At 39.8% G+C, this 22079-nt stretch overlaps 1 protein-coding gene across 5 annotated transcripts in view; it reads right to left on the bottom strand.

Moving 5' to 3' along the window:
• Window positions 1–30: 30 nt before the first annotated feature.
• Window positions 31–22079, bottom strand: part of LOC136428622 (lipoxygenase homology domain-containing protein 1-like) — an 87772-nt gene continuing 65723 nt past the window's right edge. For 4 of the 5 annotated variants that reach the window (XM_066418271.1, XM_066418274.1, XM_066418275.1 and 1 more), the window contains 40 exons: window positions 21343–21497; window positions 20730–20943; window positions 20487–20555; window positions 19918–20087; window positions 19561–19647; window positions 19093–19225; window positions 18360–18514; window positions 18066–18144; window positions 17608–17742; window positions 17072–17295; window positions 16830–16916; window positions 16531–16660; window positions 16016–16170; window positions 15693–15771; window positions 15361–15543; window positions 13591–13751; window positions 13069–13149; window positions 12512–12644; window positions 11922–12082; window positions 11505–11653; window positions 11226–11284; window positions 11046–11099; window positions 10133–10296; window positions 9760–9846; window positions 9102–9234; window positions 8718–8872; window positions 8442–8520; window positions 7883–7955; window positions 7638–7768; window positions 7232–7392; window positions 7011–7097; window positions 6568–6700; window positions 5873–6027; window positions 5296–5447; window positions 4640–4850; window positions 4198–4276; window positions 3671–3749; window positions 3171–3226; window positions 2628–2753; window positions 31–2110 (listed from right to left, as the gene is read on the bottom strand). In XM_066418271.1, the coding sequence (XP_066274368.1) occupies window positions 2049–2110; window positions 2628–2753; window positions 3171–3226; window positions 3671–3749; window positions 4198–4276; window positions 4640–4850; window positions 5296–5447; window positions 5873–6027; window positions 6568–6700; window positions 7011–7097; window positions 7232–7392; window positions 7638–7768; window positions 7883–7955; window positions 8442–8520; window positions 8718–8872; window positions 9102–9234; window positions 9760–9846; window positions 10133–10296; window positions 11046–11099; window positions 11226–11284; window positions 11505–11653; window positions 11922–12082; window positions 12512–12644; window positions 13069–13149; window positions 13591–13751; window positions 15361–15543; window positions 15693–15771; window positions 16016–16170; window positions 16531–16660; window positions 16830–16916; window positions 17072–17295; window positions 17608–17742; window positions 18066–18144; window positions 18360–18514; window positions 19093–19225; window positions 19561–19647; window positions 19918–20087; window positions 20487–20555; window positions 20730–20943; window positions 21343–21497 (4976 nt within the window). In that variant the 3' untranslated portion in view covers window positions 31–2048. The remainder of the gene's footprint in view (window positions 2111–2627; window positions 2754–3170; window positions 3227–3670; window positions 3750–4197; window positions 4277–4639; window positions 4851–5295; window positions 5448–5872; window positions 6028–6567; window positions 6701–7010; window positions 7098–7231; window positions 7393–7637; window positions 7769–7882; window positions 7956–8441; window positions 8521–8717; window positions 8873–9101; window positions 9235–9759; window positions 9847–10132; window positions 10297–11045; window positions 11100–11225; window positions 11285–11504; window positions 11654–11921; window positions 12083–12511; window positions 12645–13068; window positions 13150–13590; window positions 13752–15360; window positions 15544–15692; window positions 15772–16015; window positions 16171–16530; window positions 16661–16829; window positions 16917–17071; window positions 17296–17607; window positions 17743–18065; window positions 18145–18359; window positions 18515–19092; window positions 19226–19560; window positions 19648–19917; window positions 20088–20486; window positions 20556–20729; window positions 20944–21342; window positions 21498–22079) is intronic. The other variant, XM_066418273.1, reaches the window with a different exon arrangement.

Genomic DNA, 22079 nt, shown 5'->3' with positions numbered 1-22079 from the left:
TAGTAAATAGAGTAGACACAACACCATTCCTCCTGTTACAGAGAAGTGAAACTTTATTCAAAAGTGTTGCTCAAAGCACAAGGTACTTGACAAGTTCAATCATGCACAGATACAAAAATATATCCCAAAGTGACAGCTATATTGCAACATCTCCCTTCATCACGCTTCTATATACTCTGTCATCATACAGTTCTCTCTCTGTGTACCTACATTGTATGGTACACACCATAAACATCTAAACTACATAGATATCAGTCTGTCTAGTAGTACACAGTAGTAGTCTAGTTCTTAGTATGACACCAGCAACATTACTGTTTCAAAACCAACTTGGTTTCACTGTCAGACATTCATAGTACCACTTGCAAACATTCTCCACAGCATCATCAAAGTTTACAAAACATTTAAGAACATGTACGGACCGAAATATCAATGAAATATTTATATAATAATATATGTATGTCTTAGTAAGCTACAATAATTGTACTCATATACAAAACCACATATGAAGAGTTGGATGAGGTAATATTACATGCATCACATGATTGATATGTGCCATTTGGCTGTGTTGCAAGAACACACAAAAATATCAACTCTTGGGGATACGCAAGAAAGAAGGCAACACAACACATCAGAGAATATTGCAACCGCTTAAATCTTGTTACTTCGTTAATAAGTAGCATTACAACACTGGTGACAAAAAGAGCAGTAGCAAGACGGTGTGGAAATGAGCCACCAACATGTACAGGCATACATACTGCAAATGTTGTCTACTGCACTGCTTTGACTACTACAATATCACAGTGTATTGAGTGTGTCTTTCCAGGTCCTGTCTCAACTGAACACGAACCAAAAACAATTACGTGTTCTGGAAATTAAAGGCACACACTGCCAAAGGCAACACTGGTTAAAGCACTCTACAGGTCTATATGAACAGCCATACAGATATGAAGGGCAGACAGTACAAGGCTCTGACTTCGTCAGAGTTGATTTTAAAAACCAATTAACTTCCAGAGTTTAATGATACTTTTGCTCTGTTTTCTTGATAAAAGATAAAATTATATCAAATGTGTTTTTTTGCTTTTTCAAGGTTGCAAAATCTGATAACCAAGTCTGAACAGTGACATTTAATAAAACAGAAGTTCATATGAAATAATTTGAAATGCTTAAAGACATCTCTTTTGGTCCACTATAACCAGGCATGATGAAGAACATTTAAGTATGACACTAACAGTGAACGGATAATTTGAGGTGCAACTCTTGTCCCCACATTTCCACAACGGCCATAAAACATATTGCTCACCAAGACTATCATAAATACATTATAAGAACACCATGATGTACTAACATTACTTTATAAGTAGACAGAGTTACAGCAGTGTGCTTTCCATTAGACTTTGTTTCTCACCTTGATACAATAGAATGTTTCAATGAGAATGATGGACAATTCAATCAGAATACTTCCCTCTTTCTTCTACAGTTTCAAATGTGTATTTTGTATAATTTCTACACAAAACCTTCAATATCATGCAGGTATGATGTTCAACAGCAAATTTTACTTGCTTATATCCACTAGATTACCTGAAACACAGGAGACGTACAGTATCTCATCAGCTCTTCCGCCCTCCCTTCACATATTGAGATGAAAGGCGTTAACAGCTATTTTGTGTTGTCTGTCGAAGTAGCAAATATCATACGGTCATAATTGATTTCGTATACATAAGTAATATGCTAATTTAAATTCATAGCTTTTGGAGATTGGAATAGTGCCGAGGCCAGATATATTTTTAGTTGTGCACTGGCATAGGCAAGAACGAGGCGTAACTAGCAAGCACAAGAAGACAACAGAGGTGACACAATTCATGAGGACTGCACAATGAGGTCTTTACATGGATGAGGTGAACAATTCTTAGTTACAATATTTCTTACATTACTACATACATATATTACAATACACATCTAGGGCCAACCACAGACACATAATGACCACATCACGTTGGACACTATCTTACATGACAATTTACTGTGGTGGTGGCCATGGCACATCCTGGCTACCCGGTCCCCTTCCCAACGTGATAGATATCATGCCAGAACTTTTCAGTGGCTGCAGGAGCTACAAATGTACAGGGATAGAAGGAAGGTCACCACATTGGGTCTATGGCTTCTCCTATGTCAACATCTGGCTAACTTTTTACATAGAATTACATAGAGTATACAATGTAACTAAAACATAAAATTGGCCTATTTGGAATGCCAATGTAAAACATTTAAGAATGCAAATGTAAAAGTGGATTTGGAAAACTTAAAAAACATCTAACTGACAATTTTTACAATACTCTCAATGAAACTTTCTTTAAGAATCAAATTTCAAACCTGTACACAATAGATATATAATGAATATATATATTATCACAATAAAATCATCCATACAGGTACATGTATGCACCTTCAATTTTGAACATTAAGCAGCTTTCACGCATCAAAAGCACTGTTTATTGTTCAGCACACAAACATTAAGTACACTTTACACAAGAGTGACAAGACAGATCTTATATAACTTTTTTAGCAAGCTTTACTTTAAGCTGCAGGTTCACTCTGCTCTGGTCGACCATCATCATTGGGATTCTTACTTTTCTGTTTGCCGGGGTTGCTGCTGGCATTGGCATTTTCATCTTCTTTCTTATTGTCGCCGGTTGCGGTGTTGTCTCGTGGCCTATCCGCTTCCCCGTCAGCAGCATCATCTCTATGTTTGTAACCTGACAAACAAACAAACAAACAAACAACAGATCAGTCAAATTGTCTTGAACGTGAGCGATTGTCACACATGATTCATAGCAGTGAACCTTTTTCATGTATTCTCACATTAACCTCAAACTTAATGAAGTTGGTAAGCAGCGTAAGCACTCAATTGCAAAGAATGAGTGTATTTTGTTATTATAGTGACCACATGACTTCTTGTTATAATAGCGCTGTCGTTATGATAGTGCTATTGTTTTGATTGTGCTGTTGTTATAAGTGCTGTTGTTATGATAGACTAAGTGTTGTTGTTATAATAGTGCAGTTGTTATAATAGTACTGTTACAGTTGTTGCTATAGTGAAGTTGTTATAATAGTGCTTATCCTCATGTAGACTGTAGACATGACAAGTATTTAAAGCCAGCATGTAGACGTACCTTCTTCCTCCAGCTGTCTTTCAGTCTTCCCGTCGTCTTCATCTTCATCCAGCCACCTGCAGTCAGGGAAATAGATGCACAACAGAGTCAGGATAGCCAGGGACAAAATCATGTATGCATGACATGGAACAATCATGAAGTAAAATCAACCTGAGACAAGCAACATGCTCATTACTCTTGATCTTTTTCATTGCAGTACCATGCTTCAGACAGCTACAATTACATGTTTATCCATATACTACTTTATAACCTTACACTTGAGAGATAAAACATGTATAAACAGTGCAGAGTGCTGAGGGAATGAGTGTAAAACAAACACATTGGCTGTGCAGTTGCTTGACACTTAACCTTTAGCACCCTGAAGTAGCCATTTGGCACCCTAATGGTCACAGAGTTAGACAGCAGGGAGAAGATTAAGGAGTCAGCTGATCCAAATTCCAACTTATAAATAACTTAAATACCAGCTGATATGACGGAGGCTGAGAATGTAAACCACTGACCTGTCACACTGGAACACAAACTCCTTATCTGTAGCCTCGGATTCTTTGATGATCACCTTATCCAAGTACCAGCCAGACCCTGTACAAATAAGAGGGTGATGTATCAACCATTTGGAGAAAGGCACAACCTTTTAAGTTCATCAAGTTCATTAGAACAACATTGCAAATCATACAAATGACTGGACAGTAACAGATAATATGTAAGATGTAAAATCTTACTGCTGTAGTTTTCACATTGAGCTTTGGAATGTCTTTCAATCACAACAATAGACTAACTTACACACCAAATATTCATTAATATATTCATAAACATTCCATTCAAGCTTTCTCCAGTTATCATGTTCACAGACAGACAGACAGACAGACAGACAGACAGACAGACAGACAGACAGACAGACAGACAAACACCGCCACACAGACCGGAAAACATAACCTTCTTGGCGAAGTAATAACAAGCCCTATGATTAACTTGCAGATTGTGCTGTTGTGAACATGACAAATGCTAGGAGTAGGAAAATGACACTCACCCCTTCCTTTCCCATCATGCCCTATCACAATCCTCTCAGGGATTCCTACTGGCAAGGTTTCAACTTGGAACGTATCAACCTAAAGGGAAGAAGAAAAGATTTTGTTAGAAAATATTGATTGACACGGTGACCACAATTTATAGTGACTGTAATTTTTGTGTTGGAGAGATAAGGGGGTTGGATTTTTGGAGTGTCTTTTTTCACAACCAGGAATGTCACTTGCTGACGTTTCGGTGAGATTCCTGGTTGTGAAAAAAAAACTCCAAACATCCTATGTTCTACCAACCTGATGAAATCATTTTCAGCGATAAGGGAGTTTTCAGGAAGAATCACCAAACAGTTGGATACAGAAACTTCAACAAAAACAAAACAAATTCCATTCCATTGCTAACTAAGAATTGCTCTAACAAACATCCTGCCTGATAGAGAATCAATGACTTACCCCTCCAGATTCAAACTTATTGTGATCTTCCATGTTGTTGAGTAGCTTGAGTCTTGTCGAGGCCCCGTTGCTTCCATGGATGACCATGTGCACAGTGGAGTCAGTGCCTGCACCAAACTTGTCTCCAGTATACACCTTGACTATGTAGTCCTGCTTCTCTACAGGCACTTCTCTCTCCAACTGTCCATCTTCTCTGTCTTTGGACAGCCAACTTCATTGGAAAGTGGTGAAAATAAAAACATTACTTTTCTGTCATCCTTTGTGTGTATGATATTCATATTTTTGTAGCTCAGATATTACTACTAAAGACATTGCTTGAGCATATAGACAATCAAGCATCTCATACATGCATATAAGTTTAGAACAGGTTGCATATAAGAACAGGTTGCATATAACAGTATTTGGGGACATGGTAAAAACTGGTGTAAAGTTTCAACACATTCTTTAACTGTAAATCAATGTCTATCAAGTGTCAATCTCAGATCACAAAAAGCATGTACAGAACATTTAATCATCACTATACATGTATCTTTGTGCTAACATCTCTTAGGCAATCAGCACCAAGGACAGGTATGGAATGCTGACAAATAGAGGGGAGACACTGATCTTTCACTTTTCCTAACTTTGTTGAGTAAAAGATATGAGAGTGACTGTACCTGTTAGAGATAAACTGGAAGCTTTCCTTGCTCTGGGGCGACTCCTTGATGATGACCTTGTCCAGGAACCAGTCGGATCTGGAGTCGTCATGGCTGATCACGATCTTAGTCAGGTCAGACAAGGACACTGCCTCCACCTCAAATAGGTCCACCTGTAACATGGCACATTCAGGAGCATGACTTAACTTAATCAATTGTGGACATATATATACAAAGGATAACTGTATAGGCAGCAGTTCTTCACATGGGAATGATATACATGTACAGGGACAACATGTAAAATTTTGGCTAGGGCATCTATTATAGTGCATCTATTAAGGTGCAAGTCACTTTTTGTTAGACAAAATATTACAGAGTCAAATTCAACAAGGCCGTTCGTGATTCCGAGTACATATGCCCAAGGTCCGAGGTTAAGTGCCCTGACTGAAGACAGTTCTCGTCTCGACCATTGTCTCAATTTGCGTAACAATGTCTTGTTATGTCTATGTCTCAGGGGTCTTCACCTTTGACATATTACCCACAATACATGTCACTGCATACTTGTAATCATGAAGGACCTTATTGTGTGTAGACTTACCTTTCCCCTCTGGAACGGTGTATGATCATTGAGTTTGTTAACCAGCTGTCTCTTCCCAGTGTCCCCTCTCTTGCCATACATCGTCATGTAGACATTAGAGTCTGTAGATGCCTCCTCCGCATCACCAGTGCGCACACCAACTTGGTATCTGTGGACTGATTTGATACAAAGGAGCTCAATTATTAGATATCTCCGCACTAAAACATTTTAGAAATGTAGACAATCACAGCTTCAGCACTGAGGACAGGTATGGTCGTCTGGAATGCTGATGAATATATGGGTGACACAGTTTTGCTCTTGCTGTCTTACAAATATATAAAATAGAATAAACACCCATTGAAAAAGTTGTGCAGCAAGACCGACTTCCGGGTACATGTGTGGACATTACAGAAATACGACTCTCCCATACTTAAACACCTAATTCCAAGTATGCATGGAAAAAAACAGAAATAGCTGAGGAATTCCTAGAATTCTTGGCAAATGAACATATAGTATACTTACTGTCTACTAGTATTGGGCTTGCTCCTGAAGCGTCACCAAAAAATGTATATGATAATAATGATTCACTGATACAAGAAACTTGAACTTCCTATGAAGTAGCTTCCTCCTGAAGCTTCACAAAAAATGTATTTGACGATATTGATTCACCAATGCCAGAAACGTGAACTTCCCATGAATATCATCATGATGGTTACCTGGCAGTGTTTCCTCCCCTTCTCGTACAGCGGGCAGCTCGCGGCAGGTCTGTCCGTCGTCTTGGTTGGTGGCCAGCCAGCGCTCGCAGGTGAACACAAGGGTCTCACCTGAACTGGGGTGAGACAACTCCACCTGGACACCACACATAACAGATGTCAGTAACAAGTAAAGTATAAAAAGTATGGAAATAAACAACAACAAAATAGAAATCAGTTTGATTATCATGTCTTTCAAGTGGGAAAGCAAGAATAACATGCACTGATGGATTGTCACAGATGTAGTCTTTTTTTTAATAGTTTGTTCTTTGAATTGGTCATATATGGGTACTAAACAAACAGACAATCTATAGTAAGTTTGTCGATAATGATCAGGTAAGACTTGCTCTGCTGTCCAGCCTTGACAGCTACATGTAACAGAGTAAGTACAACCTGCTGTACCGTACCTTGTGCACCTTCCAGCCTGGGTCTGTTCCACTGTTGTCTTGCTCCAGCCGGATCTTGTAGATTTTTCCAACATCTCCAACTCTCACCTGTCAATAGCGGCAACAATAACTTTAAGAAAAAAAAGTAACCTTTTTGAAATGCATACTTTTTCTCAGTCACAAATGTTGCATGAAGGAATGGTGCTTTTAACATACAAAGTTCTACATGAATGTTCACTCACATCAAACTCATCTATTTTCCCTCTCTCGAAGAAGCCGCTCTGTCCGACCCCCAGCTGGAGGGGTCCTGAGTTCCCCTTGTCCCCGTACACTGTCAGGGTGACCTGTGCGTCAGTGCCTGCATTCACATCTTCACTGGTCGTTACACACACTGTCCACTCATCTGAGGGAGAAAAAACTATCTCATAAATGTTGCTCATGCCTGACCATAAGTCGAACAAAAGTCATACTCAAAGGTAAGATAGCAATATTTTCTTTTTATTTCGTACAAAAAAAGTTGATTTTGTGATTGTAACAATGGGCAACATCTCCAAACTTCCATTAAAGATATTTTTCAAGCTATCTATCCTAGGTTGTATACCATTCTAATACAAGCAACTTTCAAGCTGTACAAATGAACTTATGTACCTTTTTTGTTGTCTGTTGTGTCCTCTGGTGGAGGCGTGGCCTGGGCGTGGTCAGGAGACTTGGCTGGGTTGTCCTCTTGTAGGACCAGTTCTCGCTCCGTTAACTTGTCATCTTCATTTTCATCCAGCCACCTGTGCAACACAATGCACATCTTGTTAGAAAACCAGACATCCTAATTACACAATGAGAATCTACCTTTAGATACTGAAAACAGATGATGGAGCAGGCAGAATAGAACAAGTCACCTGTTACAAGGGAAGGTGTACTCTGTATCTGGAGATTCTTTGACGACCACATTGTCCAGGTGCCAGCCTGATCCTGTTAACACGACAAAACATGTTCATCATCTGTCTTTGCATTTTTAACACACATTCATTTATGCAGTCAGACGAGATCTGACTTAACCGGGTTGATGAAGAGACAGAGTTCATCTCGAAAGCTCCCCAGAGTAGCAATCTCTTTTGTTGTGTGTATGGTACAAATATTTGTCCAAATGATGTATTGCTGTTGGGGCTACTATGAACTGAGGACAGAAATCTTATATAGGAGATAGCTGTTTGTATTCAATAAAAAGGAATCTTTTCAATATATAATTGCAGTTCAAGCCTTGGGAGCCTTTAAGTCTAAGTTAGCAAGTAAGACTTGTACATCTTGCACTAAGGCTTTGTGATTTGTACAATAGACCACAAGAATGTGAAATTGACTAAAGTAAGCTGGAGAGACTTGGTGCTGACTGCGTATGTTCCTGCTGACATGACTTTGAGATATACTACATGTCACAGGGCACTTGTGAGAAACACTGACCTAGTCCGTGTCCATCGTGGCCAATGACAACCTTCTGCAGCTCCCCGAGGGACACAGCCTCCACTTCAAACAGGTCCGTCTACAATACAAGCAGTAAAAACTGTTAATGTAAAGACATAATCTCATCACTATTACATTGTACCGTAATGAGATGGAGAGGCTGGGGTATGAGTTAAATCACAGTGAAAGGGTGAGACTTCAGCACCACCCCACTAAGAATTCTGTAAAAGGAGAAGCAATGATGCGCCAGTAAAATGATTGACACATGTCACTCACCTGTCCCTGCTCAAACTTCATGTCATTGTTCTGTGATCTGACCAGCTCTCTCTTCCCTGTGTCTCCTCGCTGCCCATATATGGCGATGTACACATTGGAGTCTGTCCCGGCACTGAACAGGTCGCTGGTGTGGACCTCCACCTGGTACTTCAGCACTGTGGACAGGGACAGTTTCATTGGTGTCAAAGTTTATAAAGAAGATAAAGGAGTCTCAACTGCTGCAGCTTGCTTTGGTAAACATAATGGAAAGTGCTCTTTTAAATCCTAAGCCAACAACATAATACAACAGACTAAAGAACAGAGCTTCTATGAACATCAAAAATCCTTAAGAGCCATCAGGTCGGATTCTGGACTTGTGTGTAAAAGTTCCAGCCGTGATGTTACCTGGGAGTGTGTCTTCTCCAGGCCAGACTGTTGGGATCTCCATCCACACATCGCCGTTACTGGAGTCTGTCGCCAGCCAGCGCCTGGGCTGGGAGCTGAACTCTGCCAGGGTGTGCACATCCTTCAGGCGGATCTGTGGAGTCAGCAGGAGCAAGATGAAGTCTAAGCTGTTTGTTTGTCTTTACCAAAGTGCACATATTCCGCATATCCTTTATCCTAAACTCTGCAAGGGTGTGCACATTCTATATACTTATCTGCAGAGTCATCATGAGCAAGCTGAAGTCTATGATGTTTGTTTGGCCTTACCAAAGTGCACATATCCTGTATATCCTTTAATTCAAACTAATTGGTTGAGGGATGTGACCGATTTTCCAATGATACATTTTGCCCAGTAACGCTTCCTGGGCAAAACTTGTTTTACATTGCAAGAATTCCTTACCGACCCCAGGGGTTATAAACGTGGTCAGACACAATATCAGGTTTGGTGGAAACATGATTTTTTGCTAAGTCTTATTCTTGTATGCATGTGTTTAAAAAAAATTGTGTTGGCATCATCTGGGCATTTCATCCCTTATATATTAGGTTTGCAGTTTAATGTAGTGCCTATAATTGTTATCATGTATATCACAATACATGTATCAATGTATACGGTTAGTACCTTTTCCAGGAACCAGCCGGGGTACTCCTTAGTGTTGTCATGTCCAATCCTGATTTTATAGATGTCCCCAATGGACCCAACATTGACCTGAAAAATTAAACATAAACAAGCATGTCTATTACTAACAATGATAGTTGTCATCTTGGGTTCATAAACATTCTTATCATATACACTGCTACTGTAACAAAAGAAATATTCTTTACATTCACATGATCTTCTACATGTATAGCTTGATGCCATCCGATGACTACCTGGGCTCCTATACTCTCTTCCCTGACAAAAATTCATGGAAGCGAGTGTAGGAGCCCCGGTAGTAATCGGGTGGCATCCAGGCTAGATCTTCAGCCCTGGATGTAAAAGTTGTTCCACTAACCTTGAACTCGCTGGTCCTTCCTGAGGAGAAGCAGTCCTGGTCTCCGTTCTGTAGCGTGAGCAGCCCACTGTCCCCCCGGTCTCCGTACACCACCAGGTGCACCGTGGCGCGGGTGCCCGCATTAGCATGCTCGTTGGTCGTGCACCACACCTGCCACTCTCCCTCTAGAACACAACACGGGGAAGCTTGAACTCTACCACTTATACAATGTATCAACAAATAGCATCAGAGACTCCACATGTAAATACTGCTGTGGGTTACAAATATTTAAACAATGGGTACTTCGTGTCAAACTACGAAATTCTTTGATGTTTTCTTTATTCAAACACATTAAGGTTCTAGTTGAGCCCACGTTTTGGTGGCGCAGCGCGGAAATAAAAAGATTTTGAACCAGGCGTGGGCTGGCACGGCTCGGAGTTACGACCGCTGATGTAAACAAAGGTACGCCGGCCACGCTGTGACCGCGGCCTGACCATGCTCAGTGACCGCTATTGGCAGTGTTGCCGTTGCGGCCGGACCGAAAATTGGCTGACCGCGACCACATTGGACAGGTGACCGCTATAGACTAATTCTTAATGCTTATGTCAATGGGAAAAATCCAAGGGACCGACAAAAAGTGACCACTATGGCCAGGTGACTGCTGTGTCCAGGTGACCGCTAACACAGGTTTGACTGTATATACCATTCCTGCTTTGAACTGAGCTGTGTTTCACTCTTGCAGCATTCTTGTGACACTTAACAAACAATGGTATGACTCATCTTATGTGGTGCAACAGAAAGTGTAACGCAACAGAAAGTGTACCTTTTATTTCTGTCAGGGTAATTTAGTTTGGGTGAAGTCTTTGTTAGCAAGGTTAAGATCATACTTTTATAGATAATGCAGTAAAAAGTTCCTAACAGAAGTCAAACTTACGAGTCTGGATCTCTTCTTTGGCTCTTCTTTCTGGGGGAGTGCAGACTGCCACCTCTGTACAACACGGTGTTATAAAACATTTAGTAAAAACACAATCTTTAACATTAAGTCTGATTCATCTTGATAAAAAAAGTACAAAACGAGCATTATTACATGTCTAATGTATGCAGTTCTACATACCGGACACTGTGAGTTCCTGCTCTGCCTCGTCCTGTGGTCGGTCATGATCACCGACAAACCTGCAAAATAAGTCAACAGCAATGTTAGATAATCTAGATAGAGGCAGGCATTGTAGTTCTTAACAAATGCTGCACTGTTAAAATTCTCATCATATGTTATTACAACTTCTCTAGAGAATCTAGACACAGACTAGGATTGGGGACGTAAGCACACCAAATTGTGGTGTTTTATAGTGGATGAGTATTTTGCATATGGTGTAGAATCTCTGCACAGACTTACCCTTCATGTTGGAACACTGTCTCTGTCTTAGCGAAGTCCCCTTCCTTCACCACCACCTTGGTGACATACAGGGGGTAGGACGGGCCTTTCCTCAACACAACTCTGTGCAGTTTTCCTAAAGACACAGCCTCCACATGGTGGACATCAACCTGCAATCATCAACATCAACATTCAAAATCAAAACATTCTGTGAAATCTATACTATCTGAGAATTGTTTTGAATCATATATAATTAGTTTATATGATATTGTAAAACATAAATGATATGATCATTATAAAACATGTATGACAATGAAAAAAATGATGTTGAAAATGTAATAAAGGAATAAAAATTAAGAGGAAATCAAAAGATAAAGGTGTTTTGGATTATGGAGAGTAAATCAAAACAAAACAAAACAAAACTGAAATGTAACTGACCTTCAAACTGCCATCATTTTGTTCACTGACCTCCGGTGAAGCAAGAAGTGGTCTCACACCAGTGTCTCCCCTCTCACCAACTAGGTTGATGCTGAACTGAGGTCCCCCACCAGAGTTTCCTTCACAGGGCTTGGAAATGATGCTAACATTGTAGTTCACCACTGTGGGACAAAAGTGTAACATGAGATTTTACCAGCAGAGCTATGCAACTTATAGATAAAATACATGAGACACAGGCAAGGTATCATGCCAGCAACAGAGTTACCAAAAATATGGTTCTTCAGTTCGTTCCTTAGTCACTGATGAAAGATAGCGGATGCTGTCTGAAATTTCTGACTGTTTCAAAATTTTATCCAGTTGCTTGAGTAGCTGTCTTTTGGCATATCTTATTACTTGGATGTCTAACCTTCATCAGTGTGCCAGCAACATTTCTACACAATTTATATTTACCGTACAATCTAACATTTACCAACAGACAGTCATTTAGCTGGGGTGCATGAGCATATGCTATAATGTAGGGAGACACTTTTCCTAAGCAGGGAAATGATAAGAAAATTACACTTAGAACCATAGATTTTGTTTCCACTCACATGGCAGTATGTCCTTTCCTGGTCTGATGGCAGGCAGCTCCCTGACCATGGAACCCTCCTGTCCCTCCGACACTAGACGACAGTCAAAGTCAAACTTCAGCTCCTCGTTGGTGTGCATGTCCAGGAGTTTCACCTGGGAGGAAGGAACCAGGCTTAATAATGTGGGTGGGTGACTCATGAGTAATTATTGGTTATGCCATGATAAAACCTTTTCTATCATGTAACATCTACTGTGCTAACATGATTCTACCAGGGTACATAATTCTGCTACCCTGAAAAGATATGTTGAAACAGATCTTCAACCCAACGTTCCCCACTTTGATGCACTCCTGTACATGTATATCTAAACTGTGCGTACCTGGTGGGTGATGTACTAGAGATCTCTCGAGCTCAAACTAACTGTTTTCTCAAAGTGCCTGATCTATATAACCTAATAGAGGTTACATGTATATTACATGACATTGTATGTTGGCCACTTAATGTATGAATAATTACTGTCTAGTACAATGACCTGATACCACCATGCCCCGTAACAACACTAAAACCATCACACTCACCTGTTGAAGATGCCAGGAAGTCTTCCCATCATGCCACACTCGAAGTTTGTAGATTTCCCCCAAATCCCTCCCAAGATGCAACTGCGTAAAATGAATGTGAGAAAATGGTTTTACTTGCATGGCTCTACTAAACATCTCACCTTGTAATGTTCTAAACTTAAACAAGCAGCTTGACAAAGGACAACACATAACCCAACATCTGCTTGGAGAAACCCAATTAACACAGACACACAACAGCCAACTATATGAATGACCGGTTCCACAATTCCATAAAGACGGGTGTTTTCTGATATATTACATGTCTATAAAAACTTCTACGTGTAAAATAAAACAATGTGCATCATCTCGCCCATATTAGCAGATGACATGCCAAATTACATATGAACATACTGACGAGAGTGACTACCATACTCCTTCAGGAGGTGAACCTTCTTCACAGAGTAACAAAATAACACAGTCATGAGCCATCTCTATGTTGAGTACAACATGCAAATGAATGGACATAATCAAATTTTCTCTTACATCAAACTCATCCATCTGTCCCCTCTGGAAGTTCTTGTCACTGTTGTTCAGCAGTATGTCATCCGAGACCCCGTTTTCTCCAAACACCTTGATGTAGACTTTTGAGTCTGTCCCTGCGGCTGGGACATTACTGGTCGTCACCCAGCATTTCCATTCTCCCTCTGAGGAGGGTAGCAAACACCATTGATTTTCATTAGACTTGTGAAATGGGTACTAAGTAGGTGCTAGAGAAATGGAAAGATCTACTTAGAATCAGGATGAAAATAGACAGTTCCAAAACGTTCTTCCTCAAAACCTTAAAGGATTTATAATCATCTGATCTTTGAAATTAACGAGAATCTGTGAAATTTAAAATAAAATATCAAGTAAATTAAGGAGTGAACCCATAAAGTTTAAAACTTATGACTTTAAGAAAGCAGCAAGAACTTATTCACATTATTCAAGCAGTGTTTAATCCTAATAACATGCTACTATACATTTGTACATGCAAATGAGTTAATAGGATTAAAACATAGCTTCCTTCCAGTTATATCACACTGAGTCAAATCCTGTACAATAACATGCATTGCATTATGATAAAAAAACAAAGAGCCATGGCAGAGATACAATCGTTAACCTGCTGCTCATTGGTGTGAGTTGAGATAGAAGGACATCCTTCTCAAATAACACACAATCCATGCATGTGAGAGGGGTTAATAATTTGCAACAGAACATTACAACTTAAAAGAACTATGAAAAAAATAGCTAAATGATATCATAACAAGCCCAACAAGTGAACCATCCAACTGAAATAAAATAAGGAAAACTGTTGATTAATCAAATGATAAAATAAAATGTGCATTCGTCAATTTTGCTGAAGTCTTATACCTTATACATTAACAGCCAGTCTTGGTTTGCATGCACTGCCCGTCTTAGCCAGCTGGTTTGCCACTATGTACGGCTTTGTATTGCACTGTGCCCTTTAAGTTACCCCTTAACAATTATAGATAAAACAGTAGCACTGTACAGTTGTGGATTGTATTATTTCATACATTACAGATTTCTGTTATTAAGTGTACAGCATCCCCAGATCAATTTTGATGGTCTAGCAATTGATAATTGATTGGTACTAAAATTTCAGATGTCTGGACATCTCAAGTAAAAATTCAAGTGTGGTTGGTAGTCTATTGTCTTGAAATGTGCAATGTTAAATGTGCAATATGATGTTTTAACTTACTTTTTCTTTTTTATCAAGCTGATTGTTGATATTTGTTATGACATGTTAGATAACTGAATATCTTCTGATATAAAAAAAGCTCTTGCAGTTGGCTTGTAATTGTTTGTTTTTAGTATATATCAATAAATATATATTTCTTTCATCTCTTTAATTTTCATTACAATCTCTTTTTGCTGTAGGACAGTGTTGCATGCTATTTCCACCCTAAAAGCCTGAAATGGCGAAAAAAGAGTAAGTTGTCAAGGGACTGCAGATGCATTTGACAGAATATGACAAGTGCAGTGTTGTAGAACTATGGTCTTCAACAAGAAACTGGACATCATGGCATTTAAGCTATACACAGTAGACAGGGCTAAAATAGCAATGAGAAAAGTGAGGTTAATTATATAATAATTGGTGCAAAGAGGATGATTGATAGGAAGCTTTTAATCATTTCAAAAATACAAACTTCATACAATTTAGGCTTTTTACGCATGATAGATTACAAATGCCTTGAGCTTTCTCTTCAGGAACCTGCTACCAAATTGTGTTAGATACAAAGAACATGACATTACCTGTGACAGAGTCTTTTTCCCGCGTGTTGTCGTCATCGTTGACCTCCCCAAGCAGACGCAGGGTGCGCACAGTCTTGCCGTCCTCCATGCTGCTGTCCAGCCACCTGGAGCAGGGGAAGATGTACTCCGACGTGGCTTCTGACGATTCCTTCACGGTCACTCTGTCCAAGAACCAACCTGCACCTGGATAGCAAAATGGACAAACTTGTGTAAGATAAACACAATACATGTGTGCGGCAGAAATTCATTAGAATAAAATTTGGGGATACATGATATACTATCATAATTATTGATAAGAAGATCTAGTCGATACTTGTGTAGCACACCCTTACCTCTCCCCAGGTTGTCATGACCAATGTTGATGTACTTCGGTTTCCCCACATCTAGAGCAGTTACATGGAACACATCAACCTGTGGCAGAAACAAAAGGGATTAGATTATTTTAAAAGTGTACTGAATATATGCTATTGAAATAAACTGCTTTTTGTACAGCCTTTACACACTTTGTCGGACTATGTGTTTCATGATATAACCTTGTTGAAAACAAGAAAGAGGACAGTTACTACAATGTAAATACATGTAATAGTCTAAATAGATATGTCTCGTGACTGTCGTCACATTGACAGCTGCTGCATTGTAATGACCACACATTTACCTGGCCTTGCTGGAACTTGTCAGTGTTGTTGATGGAGTGAGTGAGGATCCGTCTCCCTGTGTCACCATGGTCCCCAAATATGGTGAAGTACACCCTCGCCTCCGTACCGCCTGCGGGCTCATCTCCCGTGTACACGGACACCTCATACGTCCTCTCTAAACACAGTACAGAGAGGCAATGTTGAAGGGTTGAGCAATAATTACGTTTGTTAAAAAGTGGTTGTACAAAATGTAGTGTACTTGTCTGTGTAGTCAAGTAGTCAGGAAGACATGCTTTCAACTTCAACTCCTGTGTGCACATTATAATGTGCTTTAGGCTTGTTGTCATCTAGGCCATCATTGATATCACTCACTTGGTTGCTGCTGTGCCACTAAGAGTTTCATACACTTCATTTTGTGCTCTAGGCTTGCTGTCATGTATGCCATCATTGATTTATATAGTAAACTGTTATCAAAATGTGAGGTGTACAATTGTAGTATCACAAGTAGAAATGGGTTTATTTTCAATCTGCCTACCTTGTAGAGGTGGTATGTCAGGTCTGATGGCAGGGAGCTCGATCATGGCACCTTGTTCACTCTGGTCGGACAGCCACGTGCAGGGGGTGAACAGGAACTCTTGTCTTGTGTGGCTGTCCTTCATCTTTATCTGTGAGTCATCATCAAAACAATATTATCAGTTTTCTTTAAGATGCTATACAGTAAATCAAGTGTACACAGCATAATGAAAATGCAGAAAAACACTATAAACTAAAATGTGATGCTCCTGACATGAAAGCTGGATTGATTGCCATAGTGCACAAAAAAGCCAAACATACCTTTTCAATGAACCAAGCTTGTTTTGTACCTGTCCCATCGTGGCTCAGCCTAATCTTGTAGATTTCTCCTATGTCACCTACAGTAATCTGGTATGGGCAGAAGCAATAGGTATTCAGTATACATGTATTTTTAAACACACCATTTTGCACATCTTTTACATTAATTTTTATATCATCTATTCCTTTGACACTAAAAAATCAAAATGACCCATGTTATCTGATTACACAATAACATTGCTCACCTCAAGCTTCCGTGTTGTCCCTGCCTCGAATTTCTTGTTGAGCGCAATAGGCTCAGTGTTGCCCTGCTCTCCGTACACAACCAGCTGTACCTTGGCTGCTGTCCCACAGTCCTGGTCGGACCCCGTGGTCACCCAGACGTCCCAGGTACCCTGAGAGACTTCCTCCTTCTCTTCCTTATCTCCATCTTTCTGATGCTTTGGGTTGGGAGAAGCTGGCTGTACAACTGTGAAGGGAAAGGCCCATGCTTATCAAAAATATAAACTTTCTCAAAGCATAGAGATTGTATCAAATGTTGACCAACATTCTTGATGGGCTATTTACCACAGATTGTTCTATAACAGGAAAGCACCATATCTGATTTAACAGTTGTAAAAAAGACTGTACTCATCATGTCTTCACTACTGGCATTTCCATCTTCCATAATGACTGATGCCCATATCTTAATTTACCACCAACAATTTGATGCAATATGTTCTTTCATGTAATATGATATTTGAAATATGTGGAAAATTGTGGCACTTGTAGATGTCCTTACCCTCCAGAGGGATCTCTCTTTCCAGTCTGCCATCTTCCTTCTGTGCATCCAGCCAACACTCTGTGGTGAAGACTGCCTCGGTCCGGGCATACTCACTCTCCTTCACAACAACCTTACTCACAAACCAGCCTTCTCCTGTTCAACAAAACAGGACAGACATTACTCACAGGAAAACAGGATTTTTTAAATCCTATTAGAATTGCGACAGTACAATACACATGACACACAGAAAGCTATTGCTGGTGTTGTGACCCACACATAAACATTACAGAACACACAGCAAAACATACATTGTATAGACTTATAGGCCCTAAAAATCACCAACAAAGCAATAAATACGATCTAAAAATGGAATGTGAGAAGATACATATGACTTCAACTATACCAGCATTATACATTATGATACAAGTTCTTGTGGTGTAATACATTCTAAGGGATTAAAATCTTTTGAGGCATACCTGGTTTGTCAGCATCATGTCCAACTTTTAGGACCTCAATGTCTCCAACTGACACTGCTTCGAACATAAAGACATCCACCTAATATGTACAACAGAAAATTCAACATTATGAGCAAACAGCAGAAGTTCAAGTGTAAATGATCATGATATACAAATGCAATGTGGTGTACATTTTTGTAGGATATGATACACTGCAGGCTGTATATATACATAGATTTCAATTTAGCAGGGTATTCATCAAATTACATTTTGTTCATTTTATACTCTATTATGGCTCTATAGAAACCTACAAACCTGTTTTCTCAGAAAAGGAATAGCATTTGTGAGGGACTTGTGCAGTTGTCTTTTGCCTGTGTCTCCTTTGTTGCCATAGATACACAGGTAAACATTCCCAGCAGTCTCTGCTCCCTCCACGTCCCCAGTGTGCACCATAACATAGTACTGCAAGACTGAAAGGAAAACAAAAGGACATGAATATTCGTATTTCTCATATTAAATGCACTCATAGTTTCATAGGGAATATGAATGAATGAAGCAAGTTTTATTTTCACAACAAAATATTCCCTTGACCAAATATGAAAATTGATGGGATGGCTGGAAATCAAAAGCAAACACTTGTTCAGCACCAAGGACATGACAAGCAGTCAACTCTAATGTAGTGGTTTGTAATGTAATGTAGTAGTCCACAATACTCCTAGACAAAGAAATAATAGTATGCCAAAGACTTTTAAAGCTTGTTTCATGAGATTTCGGGTGACAAAAGCATATTACGTCTCACTGTCAGAAGAAAATACAGGAAAATCTGAAATTAACCACAGAAACAATTCATACTGTAATTCTTGTTTCTTTCACTGTAACTCTATGTTCAATGTTTTCACAGTCACCTTTGTACCGTGAACTTATTGACACCGTGAAAAACCTGCTGTAATTATTTATGATTCCTTTACACTTTTCTTACACCGTGAAATTTTGCTACCGTGAAGATAAAGTGAATTACAGTATTCCTTTACAACAATGTGTGACTGACCAGGTAGTGGCATTTTGCTGGCTCTGAGTACAGGGACTTCCTTCTGCAGACTGCCGGTGTCTGGGTCGTCGCTCAGCGGACAGTCACAGTGGAACGTCAGGTCTTCACCTGTGTCCTGGTCATGCAGGAGCACCTGTAACAGGTGAGAATAATACTGTCAGCAGGTACATGGCATCTCTACAGTTTAAATGGGGCAGAAAATCTTTTACTATTGATGCCACTACACATTTTGCCACCTACCAAATCATTCCTGTTGGTTATAATCTTCTCCCTGCTCCTGTGTTTCCGGGCCGTAACCGGAAACACAATATTTTTTTTCTTCTTAGGCCTAACCAATATTGGGTGCCAGACGGCTACTTCAGTGTTTTAAAGGTTACCTGTATACTGTGTGTCCTAACAATGCAAAAGTCTGGAGGCTAAAGACTAAGTAAGGATATATAGCATTCAAGAGCACAAATGTAATCTTACTGCGTTTAGATGCCATGTGGTTGGCTGGCTTTCCGGCTCCAACTCCACACGGATTTTAGTCAGCTCTCCAATCTCACCAGCCTTGATCTGCAAGCAGAACAACATAATCCATGTCAATTCAATTAGCAAATTGAATCTTCAATAATTTAAAGTCTTAAAACCTGAGAAGTAAATAAACAAAAGTCAGGTTTCAGAAACATTCAAAGGAAAAATAGGTCTAGTTAGGACATATGACTTTCTCATCTAAAAAGTCTTAATAGTGTATTTGGCAATTTCAAAGTTTTGCTAAGTCAAGTGCTTCTTCTAAATCAAATTACTGAAACAGAAGAAAGGTAATATCTGTAAAGATACACTCACATCAAAGACGACTTCCTTCCCTGGCTGGCTGTACTTGCCGTTGTCCTGGTCTGTGCCCAGGTTGATAGGACCAGAGTTCCCAGTCTCCCCGTACACAGTAAGCCAAACTTTAGCCCTGGTTCCTGTACCTACACTGTCACTGGTCCTTAGGTACACCGTAAAGTTACCATCTATAGAAACATGACAAAATTCTGGATGAGGGTACAAAATGTATGTGTGGCCAGGCCTTGATATCACTGAAGCTTAACTGTTAACGACAGTGGTGAGAGCTTGAATGTGTGTATTGAACAAAGTTACCATCTGAGACACAATCATGAGGAAATAGTGCATAAGGGTCTCATTTCACTACAGTTTGACTGTTACAGAAAGTAGCTAGATTCAGTATGTGCATGGAAACTGTAAGATTTACCACAGCTTGTGTGAATTGGACTAGATTTAGAAATTTACAGGAAATACTTTACAAATTCTAAATAAGACCTTATAGTAATATTCAGTACTTCTTACACAACAATGCATTTTCATCTGCTGGAGGACTTAAATATACATATTTAACTAGCTCAGATACGTACTGGACTTCTTGTTTTCCTCTGAGCTACTCAGCCGCTGTAGTTCATCTATCGCCTCCACTGGACGGAGTCCTGTTGTGCCATGAAAGAGGATGACATTGTAACACGCAAACTGACTTACTACATGTATATCTGTACCAAGTTAATGTTTTTTTTAAAACACAGATAGCAATACATGTGTATAAAGGTTTAGGTGGTTCAACTTCAAGTATATTCCTGCCCAGCGCAGAAATTGAGAGAAGTTACCTAAGAGTGAGAGTTCCCTCTCTGTACAGCTGTCCTCCATGTGATCGTCCAGCCAGTGACCACATGGGAAGAACCACTCGGATACAGCTGATTCTCCCTCATGTACCGTCACAGCGTCGACGTACAGCCCTGCGCCGTATCCTACCCCGTCGTGCCCGATGATGACCTTGTTGAGCTGGCCCAGGGACACAGCCTCCATCAAGAATGTGTCCACCTGGAACAAAAGGGACATGGTACATTGATGAAGGTTAGACATTGATGTTATCCATAAGTTCTCATGGTCTAGTTTTCCTGCAGTCTCGACTTAGTCTTCTATGAAAACTATGTCAAGACATCCTAAATTGTCTTAACCTCATTAACATTTCTGTTCAGAGTTTTGGTGTAAAACCTGGTTTCCCAGTCCTTTCCTTTGTCAATGATGGATGACAGCGGATGCTGTCTGAAACGTCTGACTGTTTCAAAATTTTATCCAGTTGCTTGAGTAACTATTTTTGGTGTAAAAGGGGCATGGGTTTTGTGAAAAATATTCTTATTCCATACTTGAACTTACTTAGTAAAAGAATAAAAGCTGATTCCTAACGTAAAGAGGACAGATATTTAGAGGTAGTCCTACCTGTTTTTTGCCAAATTTAACTGCATTAGTGGTAGAGTGGAAGAGCCTCCTCCTGCCTGAGTCTCCCCTCTCCCCATACAGGGTGATGAAGACATCAGCATCAGTGTGGGCTCCCCAGTGGTCTCCAGTGTACACCGACACATAGTACTGCAACACTGACAGGTCGCAAAACAGAGAGAGATTACTCTGGTGAACAAGTTGGCTTGGACATGTATTATTATTCATCTACAATTATGCATTGCCAAGGATTTCAGTCCATTTCAACTCCTTTCAGTTGCTACAGAGGGTAGATAGTGTTTAACCCCTGTTCTAACAGGTGGATCAAAGAAAGTAGAATTTAGGTTTTGGACTTGACAGGTATCATACACTAATAAGTTTAAGTCCTTGTGGGATCCTTTGGACCTTGAGAATGTCTTCTATGTAAAAACCTTTTCAATCAAGAAAAAGCTAGAAAGTCAGTACTTTACTACTCCCTTTTACAACTATTAAGGCTTGATCATACTCACAGCAAAATCCAAAACTTATGTAAGGCCACACCAATTCTATTTGTTGCTTCTCGGATTTTATGAAATGATGCTAAATTGAAATATCACCCTGAAAAAAGTGTCTGAGGGCAGCGCCTTGGTGCAAACAGTTTTAGGGAATGATTATACATAAAGTAAGATGCAAGTTTTCCTTCCAGCTTTCTGTTTTCATCTTGACCGCTAGCTATATTTCTATTTCAAACTGTCCGAGAA

This window comes from Branchiostoma lanceolatum, chromosome 2 (assembly GCF_035083965.1).
Source record: "Branchiostoma lanceolatum isolate klBraLanc5 chromosome 2, klBraLanc5.hap2, whole genome shotgun sequence".
In the NCBI taxonomy this organism is placed as follows: domain Eukaryota; kingdom Metazoa; phylum Chordata; class Leptocardii; order Amphioxiformes; family Branchiostomatidae; genus Branchiostoma; species Branchiostoma lanceolatum.
The sequence above is the reverse complement of the archived record's forward strand: the minus strand, read 5'-3'. Positions and strand labels throughout refer to the sequence as shown.